The 19,245-nt window shown below is 44.2% G+C and overlaps 1 protein-coding gene across 1 annotated transcript in view; it reads right to left on the bottom strand.

Annotated features, from left to right (window-relative positions):
* The window catches only part of LOC110492044 (inter-alpha-trypsin inhibitor heavy chain H6), a 23,346-nt gene extending 4,101 nt beyond the window's left edge, over positions 1 to 19,245 (bottom strand). Inside the window, exons 1-10 of the mRNA XM_036946930.2 lie at positions 18,741 to 19,245; positions 14,268 to 14,303; positions 8,862 to 9,016; positions 6,215 to 6,325; positions 5,679 to 5,926; positions 5,282 to 5,451; positions 5,018 to 5,134; positions 3,099 to 3,270; positions 2,385 to 2,857; positions 563 to 1,781 (exon numbers count right to left, since the gene is read on the bottom strand). Coding sequence (XP_036802825.2) covers positions 563 to 1,781; positions 2,385 to 2,857; positions 3,099 to 3,270; positions 5,018 to 5,134; positions 5,282 to 5,451; positions 5,679 to 5,926; positions 6,215 to 6,325; positions 8,862 to 9,016; positions 14,268 to 14,303; positions 18,741 to 18,863 — 2,824 coding nt within the window. The 5' untranslated portion in view covers positions 18,864 to 19,245. The remainder of the gene's footprint in view (positions 1 to 562; positions 1,782 to 2,384; positions 2,858 to 3,098; positions 3,271 to 5,017; positions 5,135 to 5,281; positions 5,452 to 5,678; positions 5,927 to 6,214; positions 6,326 to 8,861; positions 9,017 to 14,267; positions 14,304 to 18,740) is intronic.

The raw sequence follows: 19,245 nt of genomic DNA, 5'->3' as shown, positions 1-19,245 counted from the left end.
GTGCTGCATTCAATTGTCCTCATATTTACAGGTACAAGATATGGACTGTAAGTTCAATACCTGATGCAACACAATTCATATAATATGCCATACTGTTATTTAATTACACATGTATCTTTTAAGACAAGTATTATTCAACTTTACTTTGCATTGTAGTAGTTGAAGTTCCAAGTGAGATTGACAGAGAGCGAGAAAACCAATCTCATAAATGGCATCGTAGCACCTGTCAACAGACTGTGGGACGCAATGACTAACAAGGGATATTGTTCTGGTGGGCTGGTTTTTGTAATTGATGTTTTGGATAAATCACGATATCACAGTGGCTCACATCTTTAAAATTTTGGAAGAGGAGCACAGCACTTTGAGATATCAGCTGATGTACGAAGGGCTATATAAATACATTTGATTTGATTTGATTTGGCCCTTACACTTGCAGAGAGAGAGAGAGAGGGATGGCGCTACCGCCCTACTTACGCCCTTTTCTAAAACATCTGCCCTCAGAACTTCGTCAAGCACCTGTGAGATTTTAGTTCTGGGTTTCCAAGATTAGTGGAATACCAACCCAGTAGTCCTGCAGCCTCCCACAGTTTAGGCCCGTCTGTGATGCCTGGCATGGGGGCAAATGTGGCAGAGACAAAGGTGGCAATCTGGTCCACATCTGAGACTGGGTCTGTGTTACGGCCCTGTGGAGCTGGAGTAGGGGCGACGGACAGAACACTGTCCAGGAATGTGGTAACCTGAGGTGGATGGGCATCAGTGGCAGACATGGTGGCATTCTCGCAAGAGGAGGAGAGGGGTATTCTAACTGGAGGGAGGACTGTTCTAACAGAGATGGGAAGGGGCGTGGCGGGTTTCCAAGGCTGTAGAGCAGGGGTTGGATCGGTTCTGACTGAGGTGGGGGTGGTAGTGGAGGTAGTGGTTTTCACAGTTGTAGGGACTGTAGTCTTAACTGTGGTGGGTGATGTGGTAGGGACGGTCTTTACTATGTTGGGTGGAGGGGTGGTTGTGGTTTTCCCAGGTGCAGGAGCGGCAGCTGTTTTGAGCGAGTTGGCCAAGGGGGTAGAGAATATCCTGGCGGGAGGGGCAGGGGCAGTTTTAGGAGAGCTGGGAGGAGGGGTGGGGGTTTTTCCAGAGAGAGGGGCATGGACGGTTTTGGCGGCACTGGGGCTGGGGGAGCTAGTCTTAGTGGTTTTCTTGGGGGATGGTGAAGCCACTGTTTTTGCTGGGCTGGGTGGGGTAGAGGCCTTTCTGGGTTGAGGTGGAGGTTGGGGAGGTGGATGCTTGGTGACAAGAGGGTCTGGCTTAGCTTCGTTACTCCTGGGCTTTTTCACAGGGATGGGGGAGGCTATTTCGGTGGCAGTAGTGTGGGCAACTGTGGTTGTTGTAGTAGCTCTACTAGTGGTGTTGGTGGTGGTGGGCTTGGTGGTGGTTGTGGTGGCGGGTTGAGCTGTCGTAGTTGACGCTGTGGTAGGAATTTCATCTGCATCAGGCTTGACTACAACAAGGGAAGTAACAGGCGTGACAAAGTTGAACTTGAGGGAGAGGTTGGTTGCCTTCTCGCCCAGCAGTTTCTGCATGACCAGGTCGGTGCTGTTCAGTTTGGCCAGCAGCAGCTCTTTGATCGTGAAGTAAGCCCAGAGACGACGTACGAAGCTGGAGATCCCACCCATGCCCCCAGGGCAGCCCATGGAGTAGGCTGTCCCATTCTCCTCTCCTTTAGACACCAACACGTCATTCTCAATCTTCACTTTCTGCTTAGAGTCACTGGCTGTCAGAGACACCTAAGAAGAGAATAGAAGAGAAGCGAGGAGAAGGGAAGAGAAAGGAAGAGAAGAGAGGAGAAGGGAAGAGAAATGAAGAGAGGAGAAGGGAAGAGAAATGAAGAGAAGAGAAGGGAAGAGAAATGAAGAGAAGAGAGGAGAGGAGAGGAGAAGGAAAGAGAAATGAAGAGAAGAGAGTAGAGGAGAAATGAAGAGAAGAGAGGAGAGGAGAAGGGAAGATAAATGAAGAGAAGAGAGGAGAAGGGAAGAGAAAGGAAGTGAAGAGAGGAGAGAAGAAGGGAAGAGAAATGAAGATAAGAGGGGAGAGGAGAAGGGAAGGGAAGAGAAATGAAGAGAAGAGAGGAGAGGAGAAGGGAAGAGAAATGAAGAGAAGAGGAGAGGAGAAGGGAAGAGAAAGGAAGTGAAGAGAGGAGAGAAGAAGGGAAGAGAAATGAAGAGAAGAGAAGGGAATAGAGAAGAGAAGGGAATAGAGAAGAGAAGAGAATAGAGAAGAGAAGCAAATTAAACAAAAGCTTTATCAATATCAATATTTCCCCAAAAATGAAATGTTCCATCAACTCATGGTAAAAACAATGGACAATTACAACATGATGTGATACCAACCTTCAGATTCCTGACCCCTGGCTTGACCTTCCCAGTGACCACCAGCTCTGAGCCCTGGAAGTAGTTAGGGAAGAGGGAGCGGGTGACGTCGAAGGCCTGGTCGTCCAAGTAGGTCAGCTGGATGTCTGACAGTAGCGGGCTGGCTACCTCATCGTAGAATCCCTTCAACTGGAGTGCGGCGTCTGTGTCCTCGTACACCATCCTCGCCATGCCTCGGTTGTCCAGTGCCAGGCGCCGCAGCAAGGGGTAGTCGGCGTCGTCTCCGAAGGCCAGGCCAAACAGAGAGGCGGAACCCAGAGCGCTCTTAGCGTTGCTAAGGATCGAGTCGCCGGACGTCACGCCGATGGTAGCTTCACCGTCCGTCAAGAAGATGACCAAAGGGACCCGACGGAAGCCACCGGAAGAGGACGAGGAAGAAGCAGAGGGGTTGACCAGTTGGGCGGCTGAGAGGAGGGCCGCGTTGATGTTGGTCCCTGGAGGATGAGAGAGGGAAGGTGGCGTGGAGAAGGGAAGGTGGCGTGGAGAAGGGAAGGTGGCGTGGAGAAGGGAAGGTGGCGTGGAGAAGAGAGGGAGGTGTGGAGGAGGTGGAGGAAATGGTGGAGAGAGGATGCAGAAGAGGAGACAGAAGATGGAATACAGACCGTGTTTTAGCGGTCTTGTCAGGTTGCTGCAGATATAATGCAATTCGAGCACATCAGACTCAATCCCACTCACATCCCTCAGCGATGATCCTCTTGACAAATTCCTTAGCGTCTCGTACGTTATTCCGCGTGGCCCTCACTGTGCGACCCTTCTTCCAGGTGAGGACCTTGTCTGAGAAGGTGATGATGTTGAAGTGGTCCCCTTCACGAAGGTCTCCCAGGATAGTGGACATTGCCTGCTTTGTCTGGTCCACACCAATACAGAGCGAGAAGAGAAATGATAATTTTATTGATATAATGTAGTGTCAATGTTGTCATTCTTGTCTAAATGAATGAGGTGTAGCTGGATGCAATTTGAGAGGGGTACAGTGCCTTGCGAAAGTATTCGGCCCCCTTGAACTTTGCGACCTTTTGCCACATTTCAGGCTTCAAACATAAAGATATAAAACTGTATTTTTTTGTGAAGAATCAACAACAAGTGGGACACAATCATGAAGTGGAACGACATTTATTGGATATTTCAAACTTTTTTAACAAATCAAAAACTGAAAAATTGGGCGTGCAAAATTATTCAGCCCCTTTACTTTCAGTGCAGCAAACTCTCTCCAGAAGTTCAGTGAGGATCTCTGAATGATCCAATGTTGACCTAAATGACTAATGATGATAAATACAATCCACCTGTGTGTAATCAAGTCTCCGTATAAATGCACCTGCACTGTGATAGTCTCAGAGGTCCGTTAAAAGCGCAGAGAGCATCATGAAGAACAAGGAACACACCAGGCAGGTCCGAGATACTGTTGTGAAGAAGTTTAAAGCCGGATTTGGATACAAAAAGATTTCCCAAGCTTTAAACATCCCAAGGAGCACTGTGCAAGCAATAATATTGAAATGGAAGGAGTATCAGACCACTGCAAATCTACCAAGACCTGGTCGTCCCTCTAAACTTTCAGCTCATACAAGGAGAAGACTGATCAGAGATGCAGCCAAGAGGTCCATGATCACTCTGGATGAACTGCAGAGATCTACAGCTGAGGTGGGAGACTCTGTCCATAGGACAACAATCAGTCGTATATTGCACAAATCTGGCCTTTATGGAAGAGTGGCAAAAAGAAAGCCATTTCTTAAAGATATCCATAAAAAAATATCCACCTGGGAGACACACCAAACATGTGGAAGAAGGTGCTCTGGTCAGATGAAACCAAAATTGAACTTTTTGGCAACAATGCAAAACGTTCTGTTTGGCGTAAAAGCAACACAGCTCATCACACTGAACACACCATCCCCACTGTCAAACATGGTGGTGGCAGCATCATGGTTTGGGCCTGCTTTTCTTCAGCAGGGACAGGGAAGATGGTTAAAATTGATGGGAAGATGGATGGAGCCAAATACAGGACCATTCTGGAAGAACCTGATGGAGTCTGCAAAAGACCTGAGACTGGGACGGAGATTTGTCTTCCAACAAGACAATGATCCAAAACATAAAGCAAAATCTACAATGGAATGGTTCAAAAATAAACATATCCAGGTGTTAGAATGGCCAAGTCAAAGTCCAGACCTGAATCCAATCGAGAATCTGTGGAAAGAACTGAAAACTGCTGTTCACAAATGCTCTCCATCCAACCTCACTGAGCTCGAGCTGTTTTGCAAGGAGGAATGGGAAAAAATGTCAGTCTCTCGATGTGCAAAACTGATAGAGACATACCCCAAGCGACTTACAGCTGTAATCGCAGCAAAAGATGGCGCTACAAAGTATTAACTTAAGGGGGCTGAATAATTTTGCACGCCCAATTTTTCAGATTTTGATTTGTTAAAAAAGTTTGAAATATCCAATAAATGTCGTTCCACTTCGTGATTGTGTCCCACTTGTTGTTGATTCTTCACAAAAAAATACAGTTTTATATCTTTATGTTTGAAGCCTGAAATGTGGCAAAAGGTCGCAAAGTTCAAGGGGGCCGAATACTTTCGCAAGGCACTGTAAAACATCTACTGTACCTGTTTGATCTTGGTGCCAATCATGGAGCCACTGACATCAATGACAAAGATGACATCCTTGGGGACCACAGGAAGCCCCCGAGGTGCAAAGTAGTGGGCAAAGTATCCATCAAACACCTGAGGCAGGCCAACAGAAGAGAAGAATCCCTCATTGGATTAGATGATTGCCTCGCTAGATACCGTCTTTGTACAGTATTTGTTGTGCAAGAGTTTGGGCCTACACAGAGTGTAGTGCTTGCGCGTATGTGTGTTTCGTGCGCTGACCTGGATGTCTCCCATGAGGTCGCTGAGCTCTACATCGTACTGGATGATGTAGTCAGCGTTGAGTCCCTTCGAGGAGACACTGCTCTGCTGCTGCAGGCTGGGGTTGTAATGAACACGGGCACAACAAGGGTTCTGCTGGATCTCAGTGGAGGCTGGGGCTTCTGTCTCACCTGGATGGGAGAGGAAGACCAGAGAACACCCATGTCAGTGTGCATGTTTGAGGCGTACTACATATACGTTGCATCCTACTATACAATACCTACACATCACTGTGATCCAGATGAGTGATCATACAACTTGCCTTTTTCAAACTGAACCCCTCAAACAGGCTGCTTGTGTCAAAACTAGCACTGCTACTTTGACGATAAACAATAACTGCTGCCTTTTCCTATGTTACCTGTTACAGTGTTGGAGAGCCGTCGGCTGGACTTCAGCGGGAGGACCTTGACGAAGCGGAGTCCCGTCCTCTCTGCTATGCTGACATCCAGGGTGAGATTAGTGACCAGTCCTCCAGGCCTCAGGCCCAGGATCAGTTCATAGCGACCCAACCTGCGGGGCAGCAGCTCCTCGTAGGACAGCGAGAAGGAAATCCGGCTCCCTGAGGGAACACTCACCGCCATGCGGAACTTCTCGATCTCCCTCTCCCTGAGATGAAGACACAGCAAGAGAGAGGTGTTGGAGTGGTGGCGGTGGTAACTGGTGAAAGAATGACTTGGAAAACCATGGTGAAATGGAAAGAATTTGAAGCGGGCAAGTACAACTGATCTGAGTAGAAGTGCTAAAAGATTTAAATGAGTGTGGTGGGTGACGGGTGTCCATACGTCTACAATACAGATGCGTTGTTGTACTTTTCCCCACATAAAAAAAAAAGAAATCCGAAATAAAACACATATCAAAGGTGGATTGTGGTATGAAATACTTTCTCAGACTGACTTGGTGGCAACGAGTCCAGCTGTTTTCCCTTGCTTCTTGGCTGCGTCATAGATCTTCCTGGCCACACTCCTCTCCTTCACCTGGGCGATGTGCACTTTGCCATTGGAGGTGCTGGGGGCAGAGGGAAGGATGAGGTAACACGTGAAACTCGCAATGGTCAGACTATGTTAAGGAACATGCATTGGCCTCATGGACGGAAAATATCTAGGTTTATTTGCGGTAAACAAACCTTCCTTGACGGCAACTACTTAGACTATTAGTCACACGTTACAAGGCAACAGCGTACTTCACCGCATTTGTGTTAGACTCAGATGGAGGACAAACGTGTATCGTGCTGGTTTACAGATTAAGTTCAAAACATGCTCGAGAGGAAAGGTAGGGTGAAGGGAAGGGTGAGAGGAGGGAGTCATTCCCCTCTGAAAATATGAGCTCTGTGAGCTCTGGTCCATGATTTGGTTCGGAAATGGTTCGGTGTAGGTTCTGCGGAGGCCATGAAAGGGTCCCAGGACGTTATAATATCTATTTTCAGTAACCATGTTTGCATCCCAAATGACACCCTATTCCATATAGTAGACTACTTTTGACCTGACCGTTATGTGTTTGGATAGGAGACGCACCCATGATAACTGAAAAATAACACTCAGAAACCCCCTCCATGGCCCCTGGAGAACCTACTCCATACCCAACCGTTCCCCAACCATTTCCCAACCAAACTGGACCAGAGCTCACACACCCTAATCCAAACCATACAGTTCCTAAATTCTCACCGCCTTCATCATGTGATGAAGTGCTAAAATAAGGTCATGTCCTTTGAAACATTTTTTTAAAAATAAAAACCAACAGGGACCAACCAAAATACATCTCCAGCCTTGAAGCAGGTCTTGTTCCGGACACAGAGCAGAAGGAAATGGTGGGTTTAGCAGGGTGGAAAATAGAGGGGCCTGTATGTATGTGTGGCTGAGAGGGAGCTGCACATGAGTGACCTACACACAGAACACAAGGCCCCTCAGTCCCACGTTGTGAAACGCCACTGAACTAAAGAAACACAGTCACCACAGTTATTTTCCTTCTGGGTTAATTGGTGAAGTGTCGTGTGTGTGTGTGTGTTCCAGCTTGCACAGAACTTTCTGAAAAACCAAAAGTTTCTTAGAGCTTGGTGAGAGCGTGGTTGTCCTATGCTAATGATCCAGATACTCAACTAGTCTAGAGAAGGCCAGTTTTATTGCTTCGTTAAATCAGGACAACAGTTTCCAGCTGTGCTAACATAATTGCAAAAGGGTTTTCTAATGTCCTATTAGCCTTTTAAAATGATCAACTTGGATTAGCAAACACAACGTGCCATTGGAACACTGGAGTGTTGGTTGCTGATAATGGGCCTCTGTACCCCTATGTAGATATTCCATTTAAAAAAAACAGCCGTTTCCAGCTACAAAAGTCATTTACAACATTAACAATGTCTACACTGTATTTCTGATCAAACCCTAACCCTAAGTGATCCCAAACTTTTGAACGGTAGTGTACATTCCCACAACTTCCAAGGAACCGTGTGTGTTTGTGTGTGTGTGTGTGTCTGTGTGTGTGTGTGTGTGTGTGTGCTCGTACGTGTGACAGAGAAAGATGTGTGATATTATATGCATGCATCAGAGAGTTAGTCCGCATGTAAAACTGTCTATGTTCAAGAGTTTACATCCCCCATTTGATTACATGTGAATGGATACGTGTGTTGGCTATGTGTGTCAGTATGTGTTTGCATGTGTGTGCGTGCAGGCCTGCGTAGCATGTGTACCTTGGCTTGTTTATATGTACCTTGGTAAACTTCGCAGGTGAGAGAGGGTGGGGGAACAGGGCATGCTTCTGTCATTTTCTCTACTAACTTTTTGACATATTTACAAAGCATGGTATTCATCTGATTTTAAGATCCCCCAGACTCCTCCCTCTTCTGACCCAAACCCAACCCTAGGCTCCTCTTTGGGTCTTTAATGTTGACTTATTTATCTTGTTTATATTTAGCATTTTTATAAAGGAGAGTGGCAAAGTGGTTTCCAGCCTTCTTAGTAATCAAATTTTGTGTCTCCCCTCCACACCGAGTTCCTGACATAATTCCTCTGAAATGTTTATTTTGGGGAGTATGTCCGGAAACCGCAGACCTCACTGGCATTTGGGATTTATTTTGTTTATTTACTACCGAGCTTTACCCTCCTTTTAATTAAAAAAAAATCTAGGACCTCTTATCTTATACTTTACCCCCCTTCACAGACCAAAATAAATGTATTTTTGACCCTGAAGAATATTGGCCCGAGTGCCATTCTGTTTGTGCTATTATGCCAACTCCTTGTCACTCATAGTCAAGCAGCAAGAGTTGGCAAGAGAGAAGAAACTGGCACCCAGGATAGAGGGATTACATCATTCCAAGGGAAGGAACAATTAATTTGATTATAGGTCCACTTCCTGGGATGAAGTGACTAAAAGAAAAATAGAGGTAAGAGAGAGAGAGAGAGAGAGAGAAAGAACTAGCTGGCTGGTTCTCACTCATGGCCTCTCCTGCTGCCTGTGAGCTTGTGTGAGTGAGGGGTACAAAAAACAACATTTCCTCCTCTTGGGATAATAAAGTAAACTTCACTTGACTTAAAGTGTGTGACTGACTTACATTGTGAAGTTGGAGATGAATGCTGCTGAGGGCAGGTCCACCTCGAAGGCTGCCTCCTTGGTGACAGCTAGCTGGTTCCACACAGAGCTCTGGATGGTGGTGTGGGAGTAGCGAGAAATGACAGAACACCTCACATGGTAGTCTGTCACCTTCAGCTGGGAACAGATGAATCCAGAAAACCGTCAGCAAAGAACATACACATTTGATCTGATGAAATCGTTATATGGCTACCCAAGTACAAAGCCAATAGCGACCTCAACAAGAGGTTTGGACCTCTTGGTGTAATTGCTAAGGTGTTTGACTGACAGTTGCAGAGACGCAGGTTTGAGTACTGATGGGGCTCTTTTGTAAATGAAAATCCAAGTATTACTAGGCTTTTTTTAACCAGACTTCAGTGCCTTGACAAGTTTAGACAAATGTTACAAAGCCACGCTCTGCAAGATATCCCTCCCACCCCGTTGTTTACTTGGATAATTCTGGGCCCTACTGGGACCAATCTGGTCAGCTGGGCCACATTACTGCCAGGTGGGGACACAGCCAGACCTGAGCTACTGAGAGACTAACAGACCTGTTTCTAGATATTTACCAGTATCAAAGACAGTGGACAAGCTTTCTGATACAACGAACACCGATTGCTTGATGATCTACAATTTATCATTGGCAACATTCAAAGCATCAAATAAAATGATGGCTCCACTGAGATACAGTACTACTGTAGTGTTTCTCATTCTATGTGGCACACTGGTTGAAAATACAGATTGCAATGAAAGTGATAGCTAGATCTACACTCACAGCATGATTTCCTCATAACCTAAAACTGGCATGTTTGATCATCATGTTTCTTTCCAGATGTCATCAATGATGTCATTAAAGTCCCAGGATTGGCTTATTTCAAAGGGCTTAATGTGAAGTGTTTCTTGTATTGCTAGTAAAACAATGTAAGCTTTTATTCTCCCTTATGGGCATACAACTGGCAAAAAATCATCTCTAGCACACATGGAGGTTAATATCAAATCAAATCATATTAGTCACATGCGCTGAATACAACAGGTGTAGACCTCACTGTGAAATCCTTACTTACGAGCCCCTAACCAACAATGCAGTTTAAAAAAAAATACAGATAAGAATAAGAAATACAAGTAACAAGCAATTAAAGAGCAGCAGTAAAATAACAATAGAGAGAGTATATACAAGGGGGTACCGGTACAGAGTCAGTGTGTGGGGGCACCGGTTAGTTGAGATAATATGTACATATAGGTAGAGTTATTAAAGTGACAATGCATAGATGATAACAACAGAGAGTAGCAGCGGTTTAAAAGAGGGTTGAGTGGGGGGGGGGGACAATGCAAATAGTCTGGGTAATGCAAATAGTCTGGGTAATGCAAATAGTCTGGGTAGCCATATGATTAGATGTTCAGGACTCTTATGGCTTGGGGGTAGAAGCTGTTTAGAAGCATCTTGGACCTAGACTTGGCTCTCCGGTACCGCTTGACATGCGGTAGCAGAGAGAACTAGGGCGTTCCTCCGACACCGGGCGTTCCTCTGACACCGGGTGTTCCTCTGACACCGCCTGGAGGTGAGGTCCTGGATGGCAGGAAGCTTGGCCCCAGTGATGTACTGGGCCGTTCGCACTACCCCCTGTAGTGCCTTGTGGTCGGAAGCCGAGCAGTTGCCATACCAGGCAGTGATGCAACCTCTCGATGGTGCAGCTGTAGAACCTTTTGAGGATCTGAGGACCCATGCGGAATATTTTCAGTCTCCTGAGGGGGAATAGGTTTTGTCGTGCCCTCTTCACGACTATCTTGGTGTGCTTGGACCATGTTAGTTTGTTGGTGATGTGGACATCAAGGAACTTGAAGCTCTCAACCTGCTCCACTGCAGCCCCATCGATGGAAATGGGGGCGTGCTTGGTCCTATTTTTCCTATAGTCCACAATCATCTCGTTTGTCATGATCACGTTGAGGGAGAGGTTGTTGTCCTGGCATCACACGGCCAGGTCTCTGACCTCCTCCCTATAGGCTGTCTCATCGTTGTCGGTGATCAGGCCAACCACGGTTGTGTCATCGGCAAACTTAATGATGGTGTTGGAGTTGTGCCTGGCCGTGCAGTCATTAGCGAACAGGGAGTACAGGAGGGGACTGAGCACGTACCCCTGAGGGGCCCCGTTTTGAGGATCAGCGTGGTGGATGTGTTGTTACCTACCCTTACCACCTGAGGGCGGCCCGTCAGGAAGTCCAGGATCCAGTTGCAAAGGCAGGTGTTTGGTCCCAGGGTCCTTAGCTTATTGATGAGCTTTGAGGGCACTATGGTGTTAAATGCCAAGCTGTAGTCAATGAATAGCATTCTCACATAGGTGTTACTTTTGTCCAGGTGGGAAAGGGCAGTGTTGAGTGCAATAGAGATTGCATCATCTGTGGATCTGTTGGGGCGGTAAGCAAATTGGAGTGGGTCTATGGTTTCTGGGATAATGGTGTTGATGTGAGCCATGACCCGCCTTTCAAAGCACTTCATGGCTACAGATGTGAGTGCTACGGGTCAGTAGTCATTTAGGCAGGTTACCTTAGTGTTATTGGGCACAGGCACCATGGTGGTTCTGCTTTAAACATGTTGGTATTACAGACTCAGTCAGGGAGAGGTTGAAAATGTCAGTGAAGACACTTACCAGTTGGTCAGCGCATGCTCGCAGTTCACGTCCTGGTAATCCGTCTGGCCCTGCGGCCTTGTGAATGTTGACCTGTTCAAAGTTCTTACTCACATCGGCTGCGGAGAGCGTAATCACACAGTCTTCCAGAACAGCTGGTGCTCTCATACATATTTCAGTGTTATTTGCCTCGAAGTGAGCATAGAAGTACAGTTGAAGTCGGAAGTTTACATACACTTAGGTTGGAGTCATTAAAACTCATTTTTCAACCCCTCCACAAATGATTTGTTAACAAACTACAGTTATGGCAAGTCGGTTAGGACATCTACTTCGTGCATGACACAAGTTATTTTTCCAACAATTGTTTACAGACAGATTATTTCACTTATAATTCACTGTATCACAATTCCAGTGGGTCAGAAGTTTACATACAGTAAATTGGCTGTGCCTTTAAACAGCTTGGAAAATTCCAGAAAATTATGTCATGGCTTTAGAAGCTTTTGATAGGCTAATTGACATAATTTGAGTCACTTGGAGGTGTTCCTGTGCCTCTTTGCTTGACATCATGGGAAAATCAAAAGAAATCAACCAAAAAAAATTGTAGACCTCCACAAGTCTGGTTCATCCTTGGGAGCAATTTCCAAATGCCTGAAGGTACCATGTTCATCTGTACAAACAATAGTATGCAAGTATAAACACCATGGGACCACGCAGCCGTCATACAGCTCAGGAAGGAGACACGTTCTGTCTCCTAGAGTTTGACTTTGGTCCGAAAAGTGCAAATCAATCCCAAAACAACAGCAAAGGACCTTGTGAAGATGCTGGAGGAAACAGGTACAAAAGTATCTATATCCACAGTAAAACCAGTCCTATATCGACATAACCTGAAAGGCCGCTCAGCAAGGAAGACGCCACTGCTCCAAAACCACTATAAAAAAGTCAGAATACGGTTTGCAACTGCACATGGGTACAAAGATCGTACTTTTTGGAGAAATGTCCACTGGTCTGATGAAACAAAAATATAACTGTTTGGCCATAAAAAACATTGTTATGTTTGGAGGAAAAAGGGGGAGGCTTGCAAGCCAAAGAACACCCTCCCAACCATGAAGCACAGGGGTGGCAGCATCATGTTGTGGGGGTGCTTTGCTGCAGGAGGAACTGGTGCACTTCACAAAATTGATGGCATCATGAGGTAGGAAAATGATGTGGATATATTGAAGCAACATCTCAAGTCATCAGCCAGGAAGTTAAAGCTTAGTCACAAATGGGTCTTCCAAATGGACAATAACCCCAAGCATACTTCCAAAGTTGTGGCAAAATGGCTTAAGGACAACCTAGCCAAGGTATTGGAATGGCCATCACAAAGCCCTGACCTCAATCCAATAGAAAATTTGTGGGCAGAACTGAAAAAGCGTGTGCGAGCAAGGAGGCTTATACAAACCTGACTCAGTTGCACCAGCTCTGTCATGTAGAATGGGTCAAAATTCACCCAACTTATTGTGGGAAGCTTGTGGAAGGCTACCCGAAACATTTGACCCAAAGTTAAACAATTTAAAGGCAATGGTACCAAATACTAATTGAGTGTATGTAAACTTCTGATCCACTGGGAATGTGATGAAAAAAATAAAAGCTGAAATAAATAATTCTCTCTCGTATTATTATGACATTTCACATTCTTAAAATAAAGTGGTGATCCTAACTGACCTAAGACAGGAATTTTTACTAGGAATTGTGAAAAACTGAGTTTAAATGTATTTGGCTAAGGTGTATGTAAACGTCCGTCTTCAACTGTAGTTTAGCTCATCTGGTAGGCTTGTGTCACTGGGCAACTCTCTGCTGTGCTTCCCTTTGTAGTCTGTAATGGTTTGCAAGCCCTGCCACATCGACGAGCGTCAGATCCGGTGTAGTACGATTCGATCTTAGTCCTGTATTGACGCTTTGCCTGTATGATGGTTCGTCGGAGGGCATAGCGGGATTTCTTGTAAGCTTCCGGGTTAGAGTCCCGCTCCTTGAAAGTGGCAGCTCTAGCCTTTAGCTTAGTGCAGATGTTGCCTGTAATCCATGGCTTCTGGTTGGGGTATGTACATACGGTCTCTGTGGGGACGACGTCATCAATGCACTTATTGATGAAGTCAATGACTGATATGGTGTACTCCTCAATGCCATCAGAGGAATCCCAGAACATATTCCAGTCTGTGCTAGCAAAACAGTCCTGTAGCTTAGCATCTGTTTCGTCTGACCACTTTTTTATTGATCTAGTCACGGGTGCTTCCTGCTTTAATTTTTGCTTGTAAGGAGGAATCAGCAGGATAGAATTCTGGTCAGATTTGCCAAATGGAGGGCGAGGGAGAGCTTTGTATGCGTCTCTGTGTGTGGAGTAAAGGTGGTCCAGAGTTTTTTTTCCTATGGTTGCACATTTAAAATGCTGATAGAAATTTGGTAAAACTAATTTATGTTTCCCTGCATTAAAGTCCCCGGGTACTCGGAGCGCCGCCTCTGGTTGGGCATTTTCTTGTTTGCTTATGGCGGAATACAGCTCATTCAATTATGTCTTAGTGCCAGCCTCCGTCTGCTGCGGAATAGTCACCACCACACATATTGATGTGATTTAGAAGGGGATCAATGTTCAGTGAATGCTATCCAATATTATCACAACCCGTCTACACAGGCAGTTGTTGCGCGTGAGAAGCCGTACCAGTAAGATATACTTACTGGTTTCGGTAATGATACATTCCACTGGGACATTCCATGAAGCTCATACTCACCAACGGTTTTGCTGGTTTGCTCTGGCGTCTCACTCTCTGGGGAGAAAAACAATACAGAGAGAGTTAATAAAAGTGTAATGAATCCTAACTATAGGGTTGAGCACAGCAGAGCTATAGGGTTTGAGCGCAGCAGAGTTACGGGGTTTGAGCACAGCAGAGCTATAGGGTTTGAGCGCAGCAGAGTTACGGGGTTTGAGCACAGCAGAGCTATAGGGTTTGAGCGCAGCAGAGCTATAGGGTTTGAGCGCAGCAGAGCAATAGCGTTTGAGCGCAGCAGAGTTACGGGGTTTGAGCGCAGCAGAGCTATAGGGTTTGAGCGCAGCAGAGCAATAGCGTTTGAGCGCAGCAGAGTTACGGGGTTTGAGTGCAGCAGAGCTATAGGGTTTGGGCGCAGCAGAGCTATAGGGTTTGAGCGCAGCAGAGTTACAGGGTTTGAGTGCAGCATAGCTATAGGGTTTGGGCGCAACAGAGCTGTATGATTTGAGCGCAGCAGAGCTAAAGGGTTTGAGCGCAGCAGAGCTATAGCGTTTGAGCACAGCAGAACTATAGGGTTTGAGCGTAGCAGAGCTAAAGGGTTTGAGCGCAGCAGAGCTATAGGGTTTGAGCTTAGCAGAGCTATAGGATTTGAGCGCAGCAGAGCTATAGGGTTTGAGCGCAGCAAGCGCAGCAGAGCTATAGGGTTTGAGCGTAGCAGAGTTACGGAGTTTGAGTGCAGCAGAGCTATAGGGTTTGAGCGCAGCATAGCTATAGTGTTTGTGCGCAGCATAGCTATAGGGTTTGTGCGCAGCAGAGCTATAGGGTTTGAGCGCAGCAGAGCAGAATACAAGGTTGTAGTTTGTTATGTACACACCAGGGCCCTGACAGTAAAATATTGCTGGACTCCTGTAGTTTGGAAACATTTAATTAAAACAAGCTGAGGCCTTTTGAACATTGTGCAAAGCTTAAAAGCTTTAAGGTCCAATGCAGCTGTTTTTATCTCAATATCAAATCATTTCTGAGTAACAATTAGGTACCTTACTGTGATTCTTTTAAATTAAAATGGTCAAACATTAACAAAAATAGCATCTTAGCAAAGAGTAATTTCTCAAGCAAGAATTTTGCTAGGACTACCTGGGAGTGGTCTGAGTATGGAGGGAAAAACTGAAAACTAGCTGTTATTGGCAGAGAGGTTTGGAACTCTCTTTCTTATTGGTTTATTAACTAATTTACCACCTGGTGATGTCACCAGGCAGGCTAAAACTCTATCCCACCAAAACAGGCTGAAATTTTAGGCGGTCTTTTCAAACAGCTCTTACACAATGGCATCATCATTTTTACAATTTAACAGTATTATTCCAACCTCATAGTGTGGAAATATATATAAAACACAGGTAATTGACGTTGATGATTGCACTGGGCCTTTAATAGATTTATAACAGCTTTATAGCAGTGATTTAAGTTAATACAGTTGCCCTAACGCCATAGTAGAGGGTTGAAAAGTATTGCGTTAAAGTAGATTTAGGGTATATTGTTCATTCAAAGACTTTCAACACACCACACCATTATTATGTAATTTAACCTTCCACCCAATTCTGTGTAAACACATTTGTACTACTGTATTCTGGAAATAATATGATTTAAAATGTAGTACATTTTGGTCATTATCTAATATAAGAAATTGTATTTAAGTGGGCAACTTGTCTTGGAAAAGTAACAAAATACTACCAAGTACTGTAGTTAGTTTACAAAATCCCCTCCTTTGAAATGAATCTCCAGGATCTATGTGTGGGGTTGGGTCAATATTTCTGTGTCAAAATAGGCTGAGTCAAAGCTATTCATGAATGAAGGGGGGACTGGAAATAAATGCTGTCACTGTACACAGAGGGATAGTGAGGTGCACAGTGCACAGGCTCAGTTTCAAATGTTCCTTTTGCTCACAAATCACTGCTGTGTCAATCCATTATCACATAACCTGGAGATACAACGCAAACAAATAACATTAGAGGGCGACTGCACTTCTTGATTTTGCCTCATTTTGAAGATTGCCCGTTAAGAAATGCAAGTGGCCATGACTAAAGCCAAAATGAGAGTTATCTCGGGGATGTGGTTTGATGTGTTTGTGTTATGTTCGCATATCGTACACTGGCAGGTACTCTTGTTTGTCCCTCCTGAGTCACCGTAGCAACAACATAGCTACTTCCTCAAAATAGTCACTTCCTTAAAATAGCCAGAATTAAAAAATGTGTCATTCATTTTTTATGTTTTTGCCACTTTTACATCTACTATAGCTAAGGTATTTTGTGCAGTATTCCTCAAGTTAAAAAATGTGCATGAAAAACTAGTCAGTGCACTGCGTACAGTTGAGTGAGCAAAGTCTGGCTGCTCTAGCAATCACTGTCAAAAAGCCACACCAGCCCCACTCGAGTTAGTTCAGAGCGAGAAAGTGTAAGCTGTTTAGAAATAATTACTTTAAAATTGAAAAATCATTCAACTAAACAATAAGGATTTATAACATCCTAATCAAAGGTGTAGATTTCATCTCACAAAGGGAGAAATTTCAGTGCCCACAAAAACTGCATTTGAATTCAATATTCTTCCTTCTGTTTTCCTCTATGAAGTGCAGGACATGTTAAAAGGGAGTGTGACAAAATGTTTTATTTGGCCCCCATAAGAATATAGTTTTATAGCCCTGTCATAGCCCTTCTAAGGATAGCTTTTCCACTTCCTATTTAATCTTACTCTTGTGACTGACTGGGTTTGAACCCGGATCTCCTGCATTGTCACAAGACTATTAGTCTACTTAGCTCAAGTCAATAGGGATGAGTTCAGGAAGCTAACACAAGTCTTCAAGTCTCCAGCAAGGTTACTCATCAAAAAAGCGTGGACCTCGGTTACATTTCACCCCCTTTTGACTCACATTCATTCCTTGAAGGAGTGATCTCCTTGACCCAGAATCGCCCAGAATGCACTGCGCGGCCTATTGACGACACTGTAATGGAAAACTGTAATGTATACGGTAATTGTAAGTGTCATCAACAGTAAAAAAAACTCTGAAACGTTTTAAATTTAAAAACTCTGAAACGTCCTTTAAATTATGGTCATTGTGGGAAAATTGCTGTATTTCGAATGGTACTGTAATTCGACCTCACAGGTCTGTAGTACCATACCGTATCTTGGGAGCGCCAAAAACCTTTTCATCATTAGTGGGTGCATGGCATTGTTGTTTCTGGATCATTACCATATTTTGAGGCGTGTCTTGTAAGAGGCTATATTTGTTGCACCAGTAAGTGAAAGCCTGGACTTGAACCGAGAATCTCTAGTGGCACAGCTAGCACTGTGATGCAGTGCCTTAAATCACTGCGCCACTCGGGAGCCTGGAGGCAGCTAGTCTTAAAACTGAAATGGTTCAGCATTTTGCCATGTCCTTTTGGTCTGTTTTTCCTGTAGTTGCTGCCAGTTTGGAAGCCTTTGTTAAGGCCTCTAGAAGTGACAGTGATATAAAACCCTAAATATGAATTAATACTGTAATGTGTAAACACTTTACCTAGCAGCCAACCTGCTTGCACCAATCTCTTGTAATTACAGTAACACACTGTGAAATACAAACTCTACCCTGAATTAATATCATCCATTCCTTCAAACTATGGTAGCATTGACTTTTTATCAGTATAATACAGTCAATTCTACGATATTGTACTGTATGTCAGTACACACTACATGCTTTGATACCATATACTGTATTATACAGAATGTATACTGTAATATTAAATACGTAATTTTACTTGCCACCGAGCTGCCTGTAAATTACAGTCAAATTCATGGTAAACCCTTAACAGTGGACCCATGGGTAACGTACAATGGGAGTAAATACGATTCAAAGTCGTAATCTATACCCAACCCCCCAGTAAATCATAAGGAATTTACAAAATTCTGTTTCGGATGATCAAAAGTATGCTATTTACACTTTGTAGTGAATTTTGACGCTAGGCTATTAATCTTTCTGACTCATATCGATGCCACATAAATCGATTAAAACCAGAGAAGTTGATTCGAAGCGGCAGTTGATCTTTATTAAAGAGAGGAACACCTTTCAATGTGCAGGGGTTCATTCTGAAGTGAACATTTTTTTCAAAATGTTTTTGGTCATTTAAACTTTATTTTTAATTAATGTAAATGTAGACTTTACTGTATAGTGTAGGCTATATCATGTGTTTGTTTCCAATGCGTAATTGTATTCACATCTGACATCCATCCTATAGTAACGTGCAGTCCTGTACATGTTATATATAGTTTACCCCTCACTTGAGTGCAACAAATACATATTGCGTGCAAAATTGAATGTAGCCTTGTATGAGGAATACATTTTTCGTTGAACAGGAATAAAAACTTTTTTTTTAATTAAACATGATTTTGTGAAGCTGTCATGAGTATGTTATATTTTTCAAAGAGTTTCAGATATTACTCGTCCCAATAGGAAGATAAAATCATTCGCACCTGTATTGGTATTTCTTTTGCTCCCAGGCGTGCTCCGTATTCCTCTGAAAATCCCCTCTGCACTGAGATTACGAAGAAAAATAAAACACTCAGGATTTTTAAATCCACTTTCCCCATGTTCATTATACTTTTTAGTCTCCCGAGATGAAAAACGTTGTTGCCAGTGGTCTCAAGTTGCCAGTCAGAGAGATCCAGTGCAGGTACGCAGGACGAGGTAGGACAAACCTCACATTTTACTAGTTCTTTTTCAAGAGGCAGTCGACTCGTTCATCTCCCTCCCCTTTATTTTAATACATTTGAAACCTCGTATATAATAACAGAAAATAAATCGTATAATTATAATTTATAACTGACAGACAGATAATCAGATGAACATTTTAAAGAATATCAGTGCGCGCAGAATTTGCAGGAGTTGAGTCCCTGTGAGTTCAATAGGGTAGCCCTCCTTACGTGTACATACTGGACATTTCGCGGACTGTTACCATCGGTTAGTGAACATGAAGAG

Source organism: Oncorhynchus mykiss, chromosome 16, assembly GCF_057628025.1.
Source record: "Oncorhynchus mykiss isolate SJ-2025 chromosome 16, ASM5762802v1, whole genome shotgun sequence".
Lineage (NCBI taxonomy): Eukaryota > Metazoa > Chordata > Actinopteri > Salmoniformes > Salmonidae > Oncorhynchus > Oncorhynchus mykiss.
Note: the sequence above shows the minus strand (reverse complement) of the source record. Positions and strands in the feature narration are given on the sequence as shown.